Source organism: Lactuca saligna, chromosome 1 (assembly GCF_052625555.1).
Source record: "Lactuca saligna cultivar CGN05327 chromosome 1, ASM5262555v1, whole genome shotgun sequence".
NCBI classification, from domain to species: Eukaryota; Viridiplantae; Streptophyta; class Magnoliopsida; order Asterales; family Asteraceae; genus Lactuca; species Lactuca saligna.
This window is the reverse complement of record NC_136417.1, coordinates 13,564,713-13,576,413: the sequence shown is the minus strand read 5'-3', so window position 1 is coordinate 13,576,413 and position 11,701 is coordinate 13,564,713. Positions and strand designations below refer to the sequence as shown.

At 32.8% G+C, this 11,701-nt stretch overlaps 1 protein-coding gene and 1 pseudogene across 1 annotated transcript; both read right to left on the bottom strand.

Annotated features, from left to right (window-relative positions):
• Positions 1 to 604: 604 nt before the first annotated feature.
• On the bottom strand, positions 605 to 1,639 carry LOC145048340 (uncharacterized; annotated as a pseudogene).
• Positions 1,640 to 5,954: 4,315 nt separating this feature from the next.
• On the bottom strand, positions 5,955 to 11,051 carry LOC145011194 (V-type proton ATPase subunit a3-like). Its single transcript, XM_078969885.1, has 18 exons — positions 10,715 to 11,051; positions 10,200 to 10,244; positions 9,942 to 10,064; positions 9,755 to 9,862; positions 9,557 to 9,664; positions 9,278 to 9,451; positions 9,050 to 9,187; positions 8,852 to 8,959; positions 8,642 to 8,749; positions 8,397 to 8,545; positions 8,157 to 8,310; positions 7,893 to 8,053; positions 7,593 to 7,799; positions 7,174 to 7,357; positions 7,005 to 7,088; positions 6,729 to 6,922; positions 6,590 to 6,649; positions 5,955 to 6,507 (listed from the first exon to the last, which is right to left on the bottom strand). The coding sequence occupies exons 1-18, from the start codon at positions 10,853 to 10,855 to the stop codon at positions 6,303 to 6,305; spliced, it is 2,451 nt and encodes an 816-aa protein (XP_078826011.1). The 5' UTR covers positions 10,856 to 11,051; the 3' UTR covers positions 5,955 to 6,302.
• Positions 11,052 to 11,701: the final 650 nt, after the last annotated feature.

The window sequence follows — 11,701 nt, the reverse complement described above, 5'->3', positions numbered from 1 at the left end:
TCTTTTCTATAAATACAAGTGAATATTGATCCACTATTATAAATCTGATAAGACTAAAATAGGTATAAAATATTTGGAGATTGGTTGGTTGAATATATGTATATATTTTTTAAAATACTTATCTATTTTTTTTTTAAGAAATAATATATTTTTTTGTTTAAATTAATTATTATCGTACAAATAGTACAAAGAATGAGACGACAAAGGGACAAGTTGCACTGCAAACATAATTAAATAAGTAAAATACTTTTAAATCTATATTGGATTTTTTGGTTGTATTTTGAAGAATAGTGTGTTCACAAAATATGCAAAGTAAAAAAATTGTTAATCCGTTTGTTGCGTCTTTCATGATCGACATATAGTTCGTGACTTTAACACCCTGCTCCCGAGTTTGTTTATTAAAGGAAAGAAAAGAAAAGAAAGGAAGAACAACGAGAGAAAAGAAAAGAAAGGGAACGGAAATAATAATAATATAAAGTAAATTGTAAAAAGGAAAACCGCATGTTATTCAATTGTTTTCAAGATGCAAAACGAAAACCACAAACAACTCAAAAAAAAATCATAAACGCATTAGATCAATCCAGTAACAATCACCCAAGGTTATTCAATCACGTGCACCCGTCATATCTTTGAGGACACCCATCCGTATCTGAAGGGGACAACTGGATAATTTCCTAGCTTTTGCTTGATTTGTTGCCAAAAAATTTAGAGCCCTCGGTAATTCATGGGGTTCCAAACCCACTAACTCCAATTCTCTATAAATTTCTTCCCCTGTATATTCCCGAGGATAAGTTCTATCAAAAATTATATTACCCTCCCTGATAGCACCAACCACATTATCAGCCGATTTCGTTATCTTTGAGTTAATATCTTCTTCTTCTTCGTCGTCTTCAAATTTCTTCTTTTTACTTTTACACTTCTTTGCACCCAAAGACTATTCTTGTGAAAAAAGAGGTGGAATAACATCCTGAATGTCATCATCAAGATCAACATATTCGTTCTCTAAATGAATTTCATTGTTAGCTAACATGTCATCAACTTCTTTAATTGTTTCAACTTGAATATTTTCATTTTCATTTAATCGGGCATTTCTTTCCTTCGTTGTTTTAGCATGTGCACCAGATGCCCTATCCCTTGCAAATAATACCAACATCTCATCGAAGTATGCAATCTTTTTTGTCCTTAATGATGCAGCCTCAGGTTTTGACTGTTTAACACCACAAAAATAATTAATATTGCAAACGATAACATAAAATATTTAAAAAAAATAACATAGAAATAAAAAAAGAACACTTACTTTTATTAAATTATCTCATACTTCTTCCTCCGCTTCTATTAGTTGCGTAGACGAATTCCAAGAGAATCAGCTCAATGAAATTGCCCTAAACAGATCGTACCATTGCGAAAAATGTTTTTTTAAGTTTTTGTAGCGATTCTTCAAATGATTTTTGGTAATATCCATTTGATGCTTTGTGTTCAACTCCTCAACCATTTGAGCATATGCATTTGGTGTGAAACTACCATTCACCCTATTGCCCGTCTCTTGTTGTTTAATCATCGCTTGGATGTACGCATAATCCATTTTATCTGACTATTTAACTTGTTCCTTTTCACTACCACTAGCTTCCTGTTTGATCATGATGACTTTGCACATAGGAATAAAAATTAAAGAATGTTAGATTGTTAGACCACAATATGAAGCATAATACTAATCAAAAATATGAAGGGTAAATAACATAATTAATCTCAAAAACCAATCATCAATACAATGTGAAATTGAAAACAAAATGTATCAAAATGAAACTAGTTTTACATATTAATTTAATTGTTTGAATGTGTCAAATAATTTGCCCACATTTCATTTGCAATTGAATTCCTTAGTTGCTCTACCATTATATTACCCTCATCTGTTTCAATTGAATTACGACGATCTTGCTCTTGTGGTCCGTTTAAGATCTCCTGCGTCACCTCATCTTCAAGATTTATGTCGCGGTCTCCATCTAATAAAAAGTTGTGTAGAATACAACATGCCAAAAATATGGCAGATTGTGTTTCACAAGAGTAAAATGGTTTTGTTGTACTTCGAATGATAGGAAACCTTCTTTTAAGGACACCAAAAGCTCGCTCAATGGTGTTACGTAAGGAAGCATGACGAAGGTTAAACAACTCTTTAGAATTTTGTGGACCACGCATGGAGTACTCTTTTAAATGATATCTAACACCTCTATATGGCGCCATTAGTTTATTCTTATGAGGCAAACCCCCATCTACTAAATAGTATTTACCTATAAAGAGCTTAATCAATATTATTGAAAAATATTAGATATTGAAATTACATTGGTTTAATAAATTACCTGATGGAATTAGTAGTTTGTCATTTCTAGTAAATGCATTCTTTATTATTCTCGAGTCGAATGCAGTACCCTCCCAACCCGTTAACACATACATAAACTTCAAATCAAATGTACAAGAAGCTAATACATTTATTGTCGGGTATCCCTTACGACCACGGTATCTAGGGGCATCTCTATTAGGCCCATGGACACGAACATGTGTTCCATTTATTGCCCCTATACAATCCTTGAAAAAAGGATAAAATCTCCTACTTTCTTGAATTTCTCTCGGGACAACATCACCTGTAGGTTGCTGAATATAAAGACCTTCTATTGCTATAATCGATCGTAATACTCTATGGAAGCACCTACTCGTTGTTGATCTAGAGCGACGATACATCCACGAGGTAAACCGAGTTCGCAAATCATTACTTACAATATGCAAAAATCTAGCAACATGTTCCTCAACGGACATGCGTTGCGTACGTCGTAGACCACCTACAGTTTGTAAGATTTCACACAATCTCCTAAAAGCGTTTTCACTCATACGAATAAGGTCACGACATTGACTACCTTCTAAAAGATTGTGTAGCAACTCTTCCCGTACATCTTGTCTTTCTAAAATAACTTTTCTAGTGGGTAACCTAACCCGCTTTTGTTGGCCATATTACGTTGTGTAATATAGTCAACAACAAGCAAATCAAGTTAACGACTTGCAATTGTCGAGCTCTTAAAGCATGAGTAGGGTTGAGTACCGGAGTATCGATAAGGACTATATATGAAATAATCCCTTTTTCTGATACATGATCAAATATTTTGAGTTAAATTAAAACAACATTGATAAAAATAACATGTAATTATAAAGAGTTGATTTATTAATTATAATTAATAAACTTTATTTTGTTATAAAAGTTAAATGTAATCCAGGGGCAAAACAGTCATGTTGATTAATTGAATGTAATTCAAGGGGAAAACAGTCATTCTGATAAAAATAACATGTAATTAGCTTCAATTAGAGAATATTTATTAAGACCCCATTAATACAAACTTTTTTCTAAAGTGAGATTATTTATTAAGACCCTATTGATACAAACTTAATGCTTTAAAATTATTCATACTTATAGGATACATGTAGTAATGAATGATTATGGATATAAAACTTGTGACAACTACAAATACCAAACAATTCACAAGGATAATAAGATCTACAAGAATATGGGACCACTTTTTTCCTGATTATGGATATAAAACTTGTGACAACCATTGATAACTTGTTATTTCTAAATGTGACATTGATATAACAAATCTGATTACATCATCTTTAAAGTTGGGGCATTAACAATCAAAACAGTGTATCACTATTGTTATGTTTTGGAACACATGGTCAAACTTTATCTTACATGGTGATACCAAATACACATCGAGTAGAAAACAAGTAAAATATACCAAATTGCACTATGACACTATCTAAAGTAAATTAGATCAGTTTTACCTGAACCTTTTTGAAACTCAAATTACTAAACCCCGACTGCTTAAAATTATGTCATCATCTTGGAATACAGATTAGATAACATGATAGTCTCTTTGAAACACAGGTAGAATAGAAGACAGAAGAATAACAAAAAAATAAGAAGAAGAAGAAATTGGGTACCTGTGTTTGTAACAGAGAAGAAGACGAGGCAAAAAGCTGAACAATCAGGTAGAATGAGGGAAGATATCCTTTTATTATTAGGCTAAAGGGTATTTTGGTCATAATCTAACCTTTTATCTTCCAGGCGTTTTCTTTCTCTTCAATTCCGCCCATTTTGGGAGGAAAGTTTGGAACGGTACAAATCCTCCCAAATCTGTTCTCTTTATCTCTTCTCTTCAAAAAAAAAAAAAAAAAAAAAAAAAAACTAGGGAGCACCCAATCTTCTCTTCTCACTTCTGTTCTCTTCTTTCGTTAAGTGATACTCAGGAGCAGGGTGTAAATCTTCAATGCTCAGAGCTATGTCAATTTTGATTAACAAAAACTGCACGAGTTCTATGGACAAACTATGATATCTTCTAAATATATTTAGAAATACTCTATGTTTTAAATCCTAAAATTAATTGTATCAAGATATAGTATCAATTCATATCTTGCAAAATTTATAATGTGCCACGTTTTTACGTCATATAAAGAATGTAGTCATATAAAGAAAATGGAAGAGTTGAGCGTTGCTTAAACTAAAAGTATCATTCATAGGCCAAATCACTTTTGTTTGTTTGTACAATGTGGTGATGTTTCTAGCATGTTCCGTAGAGGCTCCATGAATGTCCATATATTTACGGAACACCCTCAAGCATAGTTGCTAAGATCCGATCTTAACCTTAAGATCCTACAAGGCTACAAGCGAAAAACGATCTTAATCATGTTAGTATCTATCTAAAGCAAGATATATATAGAGATCTTAAAATCCCGACTAGGATATTAAGTTCTTAACCCAATCAGATCCTACATCTTTAGTTTTCATTATATTTTAGAGTCAAAATTTCATCCATACAACTTGAAAATCGAGCATTGTGTGTCACAGGATGAAAAGTCTCATTGAGCATCACCATTTCATCCATTTATCTTGAATTAGTCTGAATATCATGACACTAGTGATATTCTCTTTATGATATTATGGCTTTAGTTATATATGATTACAATTATTTTGTTTTTTTTTTTTTTTTTTTTTTTTTTTTTATATTTTCTTCTTAATTTTTGCAGTAGGACAAAAATTATGGTTAATGCCTAAAAAAGTAAAGTTAATTCTAATATCGATGTTTTAATCAATAGCAAATTGTAATGAGTACTACACAAATAAATATGAAGACTAGTTTATTTTGGCATGATATTATGAATCGTTTCGATCTTACTGTCACCATCTTGTAAAATGCAAAACGGTCTTAGGTAATAATCCGATCTTAACAACCTTGCCCTCAAGTAGGTGAAGAATCTTTCTAGTGGTGGCATCCTTTTAGAGGGTTAACATATATAGTTTTGAAGATGAAGGCCAAAATTCATGAATTTCAATATGTAAATATTAAATCATATGTCCTCATTTACTCATTTGCCTACAAGTTGATTATAGAGAGAAACTAGTTTAGATAGAGAAAATCTCAACTTCATGAGTCCTTTGAACATTGAAGGAAAGTTGCTTGGATTATCGATATGATTCAATTTTATTTTATTTATAATCATAAAATGCTTGTCTATATGTGTGTTAAGAATTGATGAGGTACACTTGTGAGGTTTGCCTAGCATTTTGATATTTGATGTAAAAATGTATTGGTTCAACCCAATATTTTTTGTGTATAAAACTATTTAAAGATTTATTATTGTATGAGAACTAATATCACAATATGTTGATTAAATATTCCAATATAGTTGGTTTATGATGGAGTTTGTAAAATCAAACAGAAGAATTGAATAAGAATTCAAAGACTGTTTCAGTAATCAATTTAAATAAGACTGATTGCTCTCCAGACAATTGGCTTGGACGGATTAATTATTGGTTGGATTTGGATATCCAAAGTATTGGGCTGTTTCTCATCCGTTTATTATTTTAGTTAGGAAAAAAAAGTGACAATGCAAAGAATAAAAGAAAAAGAAGATAACAAATATCAATATCAACTAATATAAGATAAATCAAGTAATATCCAAACATTTTTATTATCCTAATAAACTTGTAAAATAATTGAAGTAGAAATTAAGGGTGAAAATCACCCCTAATTTACAAGTTCCATAGTGCAACAACTTGAATAAGATTGTGGAATGTTGGAGTGAACATTCATTCTGTGGTTCTAAATAGAAAACAAGGTATAAAACCTTTAACTTAAGAAAAGCTTGCAATTGCAAATACATACAAAAGAATCTAAAGAATAACTATAGCTAATAGGGAACCAAACCACCTCTGAGTAAGTTTGTTTAGGGGTAGGTGGCTTGAAAAAGTGTGTATCAAATCAATCATCTTCTTCACCAACAGAAGCAAATGAAAAGGGATCGAATTTGTAGCCATCTCCCTCATAAAACTTGTTCTGGAATTCAACCCAGTGAAGCCTCAAAGCATGCAAGAAAGCACTCAAAGTTTCCATCACAAGCAGCACACCCACAGTTGCAAAAACAAATACGATTATGCCAATTATAAGTATAACCACACTGTTATATCTGCACTCACAAATCATTATTTCCTTTATCACACATCACAAATATAACAACACTGTATTTATTGTATAAATAAATGACTTACCCCCAGGCAAGAAGGAGGACCTTTTCGTAAAATACACTGGAAAGTTCCGAGTGTGCTAAACTGGTAACAAAAGAAAACAAAAATGTAATTTAGTCTACGTAAGAGTTTATGGGAAGAGAGAGAGAATTTGGTAGGTGACCTTAGAGCCCAGAGACGAAGATAAGAGGCTGTGTTAGACACTGAGCCAAGAACAAATTCAATGGTATGAATTAATTGATGCACCAATACTTCACTGAACTCAAACTCCTCATGCCCACCATGGGATTCGTATGTCTCTGATTCAATATTTTCATCAAGGCTGTGAAGTGGTGCATAGGTTTGACCTTGGTGTCTCTGGTAAACAAGGTCAACATGAATCCTAATGCAAACAAAAAAAGAAAAAGAAAATTGGAGAAAGAATTGGGATTTTACTTACTTCCTCGTATTGCTTCTTCAATAGAAGTGGCTTGGGGATCAACATCCATGGTACAGCAACAAGTGCTGACAAAAGTAGTAGTATCTAGCAGTACGATTTCAGTTATTTATGAATTATGATTTCATTTATAAAAAAAATAATGAAGCTAATAAATAAGAGATAATGAAACCTGAAGATATTTTTGGCCCCAAAAAAGCTGATTTTCTCCTAAATCATCCATGGGACTAAGGAACATGTATATCAGTATATGGTATAAATCAGCTTGTGAACCAGTGCACCATTTCACAATGATGAGCAAAGAAAGGTAGCCGAATAAACTGTTTAAAAATATCATCTGGGGAACAAATTGGTACCTGAAAATCATATCCATGCTTGGTAACCTCAACATATGAGAAGGGCATTTATGTCTTTTACACAGTAATAGCCAAGACATTTCGATGATGGAAGATTCGGAGGGCATTTATGTCTTTTGCACAGACAAAATCGAAGCGAGTCCTTGTCCCACCTTTTTTGGGTGGGACAAAAAAAATTGCAATTTTGTGTCAACATCTGACAGGTATCAATATGCTTCAATCACAAATATCTTACCAGATATTAATATCATTTTTGAAAAACTTAGCATTGTAGTAGCTCAAAATAATTCCAAGATTCATCTGAGCAACTCCGAGTAAAATCGACATTTTCATTTTCAGGGAGTTAAGAAACGGTAATTCACTTCGTGTTCCATGCCAAATAGGATCCACACCAAACGGGTAAGTTTCCCGGACCTTAATCATTCCAATGGTAGTAGCATCCCTAAAATTGAACTCAAATGTTTAAAAAATAAAGTGGTAAAGAAAAAAGTTTAATAATATATTTAAAAAGAAAAAAGGATTTCATATTCCATACTTGCAGGAAGGATCACGACAATCATAAGCAGAGCGCCCAAAAAGTTCAAATGGCACAGAGAAAAACTCGTTATAAATAAATCCAGTGTAAATTGAGAAAATCGACATCATTATGATGACATAACGACCACCAAATGCCATTTCCATTATGTCTCCTAGTTTCTGTTAGTTACCCATAGAAAAAAATATATATATTAATATAATACAATAAAAGAAAATGCTACGCGGGTGTTTTTTTTTTTTTTCAAAAAGAAATTAATATTACCTGACTAGAATATTTCCTTTCCCTTATAATAAGAAATAGTGTTGCGAGAAATAAGCATATTCCATGTCCCCAGTCTCCAAACATAACAGCAAATAGGAAAGGGAATGTAACAATTGTGTATAGACCAGGGTTTGCTTCTCGATATTTTGCGACCCTAAAAAGTGTAAAGGATTACTTTATAATTTAAATTAAATGCAAGAATAAAAACCGAAAATAATATAATATATCACAGATACTTACCCATAAGCATCTACTATCTCTTGAAAGGCAGAAGTAAATTTATTTGTGCGAAAATATGTGGGGGGTGATTCCTTAGCATGCAGAATCTCCAATATAGCTCCAACCTGTGAGTTACTATCAATTGTTGCCTTTTGTAAAGCATTTTGGATCTGCAAAAATAAGCATCCCAAAATCATTTAATGTTCTTTAAAAGTTATAAGTATCATGAGTTGAAGAATATTATTGATGGAAATAAGGCGAAATACCTGACTTGTAGCAAAAACAGGACACCAGCCTTCTGCCACAAGGCACTTTTTTGTCACATCAAAACTGAGAGTATTCAAAGTGTGGTAAATGGATTTTTCTTTCTTGACCTTCATCAGTTGAAAACACAAGTTAAGAAGAGATAATTTCTAGAAGATTCTAGAAGGCCAAGGATGAAGACGAATAGACTCCAGTGAAACACTGAAACTTACCAAATTGTTCCACTGATCAAATTGATTAGCAATAGACTGTACCACACTACTCCAGTGTAAAATTCCAACATCAATGGTGGTTTTTAGCTCTGAAAGTTTTCCAGATACCTAAAGGTTCAAACTTACATTGTTCAGATTACAAGCTATTTTATATACTTTCATATACTCATAAGAAGCTTCTTAGTTTTATGCACATACCTCAGTAATCATTTGTTGTCGTTTTCCTATATCATCTGTAAAGGGATAACGATTTGCTCCAAATGCATCACATATCTTCAAAACCTTGTTTTTTGCCCTTTCTCCAGAATAAAATACCACAAAAACATTCTTCTCCACCTATAAAATAAAGTATTAGTACTGGTTTTAACTTTCAGAAGCAATTTAAGTTTACAAAAATGTTAATGTTATATAAATTTTATTGATAACCTTCTCTCCTTGCACAGGATCACAAACAGGTTCTTGAACAACATCTTGCTTCAAGAAAACATTACCCCTGGTTGCACGAAATAGGATCCTTTCAAAGGCCATTGATTTATCTCTTGGGACAAGACCACTTACAAATCCAAGCTTAACTTGCTTTGAAATATCAGTAGTCATTTCCTACAAATATGAAAATTAGAAGGATGGGATGTTATGAAACAATGAAATATAATATAGATATAATGCAACAGAAACCAACATGAAGCATGAAATAAAAATGAGTACTTGTTCTAATAAGAGAGGACTGTCCATTGATCCTTCAACAAGGCGATCTCCATATTCTCTCTGTTGAGATGTAGCACTGCTTTGAGCACGATGGAAAAACTCACTAGCCTGAAATAAAGAAAGCAACATTCTTTAGTTTTAAAGCATTGATAATAATAATAATAATGGATAGATGATAATATCAATTTGTATCATCACCTTCTGCAAGACAAGCTTATATTCCAGAAGTTCATTATAGGCACGCTGCAATTTTTCAGTGTTGGCATTCATTTCTGTCAGTTCAGCTTCAAGTTCTCCAAGTTTCACCTACAAAAATCATCCCCAATATATGTTAAATGGAGCTATAACCTGATAAGTATTAATGGATGTTAGTGATTTCACTTACCTCTAATTCGTCTAGACTATACTCTGAACCATATGAAGGCCATGATGAGGCAAAAAGACCAGCCTTCATCATCTGATCCTTGAAAAAACGTAGCCTGCGAGCCATCTCCCCAGACCTTTTAATCTATATCAAGAAAGTTTATAGAATGAAACAAATAAAAGTCATCTCAATCAGGAGCCAAAAAGAGAAAATCACATCATGCAGGTATAGTGAAAATGACTGGTCATTGATAATTGAGGTGACAGACAATGAACATACCTGAGTGGCGAATGTCCTCTGGAAAGGGCTTTTTCCTGTGTTGAGCTATCCACATAACAAGAATAAAGAAAAGGAAATTATCAAACGGAAGATCCAGACACGAATCTTAACTAGAGAAGATTTTCAAAAAACTGAAATGTATATAATTTTGGTTGGATTTGATGCATAAACACTGTTAGCAATACAATCTCGAAGATACATTAAATGAGACATATGTAGCATAATGGATCATGCATCAACGTATTCGTAAAAGTAATTATTAAGTAAAAACGAGCAGTCTATAATGATTTAAACACCACATCAGAAAGGAGAGGAGGAGATCATATCGCTTCAGTCGATATAAAGCACAGACTGGTTAATTATATAAACCTAAACGAGTTCCTAAGCTCCAAACGATTTCCGAAAACTGAAATAATCATAATGCCGATTAATTTGATAGATAAACAGGTAAAATCGACAAATTGTTATCGTCGTAATTATAATCATGTATAACGATGAGAGGTGTAGTGGCATACATCTTTAAACTGGAAAAGCCCCAGGTCACCGAGGTACGAAATGGTTCGATGAGCAGATTCCATGGGGATTATGATCCGAGCTAACTGCATTGGCTCTGATCGCATCAGATCCATCGTCGGCAGACTTCCACCTTCCCCCATTCCGATCGATTGGTCGTCTCAAGCTAAACGAATCCTAAGAACGTTTGATTACCATCAGCTTTTACCCTCCGGCGGTGATAATTTGATTGAGCAATTCCACCGACACGGTGGATTCGGTGATCTTTCTTAATTCCTCATCAATGGCTGCTTTTACGCAACTTAACGAACCTTCTTCCCTATGTTGGTAAGACGTGCTAAACGATAGCGTTTTGATCCCGTGTTGAAGCTGCCACTTTTCTCTATATTCCTTTGACGTTGACATTTGGTACGCAAAGGGGCCTATCTGTGAGTATAGTTTGATGAGAAACGTTCATAAATAGACGAAATAGCAAAATGGTCCTTTGGGTTTGTCATTTGCTTTGACTAACGTCCAAACTTTGAAAAACTTGCGGATACGTTCCTTTTAGACTTGTTTGATTGTGGATTGATCGGCATCGGACTTGAAATGTCTATTTTTTCTGTTATGTTTAAATTTCGTTTCATCTATTTTTGCATAATTAATATATATATATATATATATATATATATATATATATATATATATATATATATATATATGAAGTTTACGAATAGTAAACTGGGTATTTTTTTTAGTAGAAATGGTCACTGCATTTTGCTGTTCATTCTTTATCTATTTTGATATTTTTGGTCCTTGCAATCAATATATTTTACACTTTTTATGAACCTTTTAATATTTAAAGTTTGGTCACAAAACTTTAACGGTTTGAAAACTTTGATCAATTTTCTAAAAATTTGTTAATTTCTGCCTCTTTAATTCTTTAACCGTTTTGAAACTTCTGATCCTTGCAATCAAAACTTTTACATTTTTTCATAAAAACATGAAAA

Bases quoted from the DNA above. Each gene is read 5' to 3' on its own strand.
- LOC145011194 (XM_078969885.1), bottom strand. From the start codon at position 10,855: ATGGGGGAAGGTGGAAGTCTGCCGACGATGGATCTGATGCGATCAGAG. The intron at 7,800-7,892 runs GTATGGAATATG...GTTCAATTTTAG, and splicing joins TGTCGTGATCCTTCCTGCAA to GGATGCTACTACCATTGGAA. The intron at 6,650-6,728 runs GTCACCTACCAA...TTTTGTTACCAG, and splicing joins CTTCGTCTCTGGGCTCTAAG to TTTAGCACACTCGGAACTTT.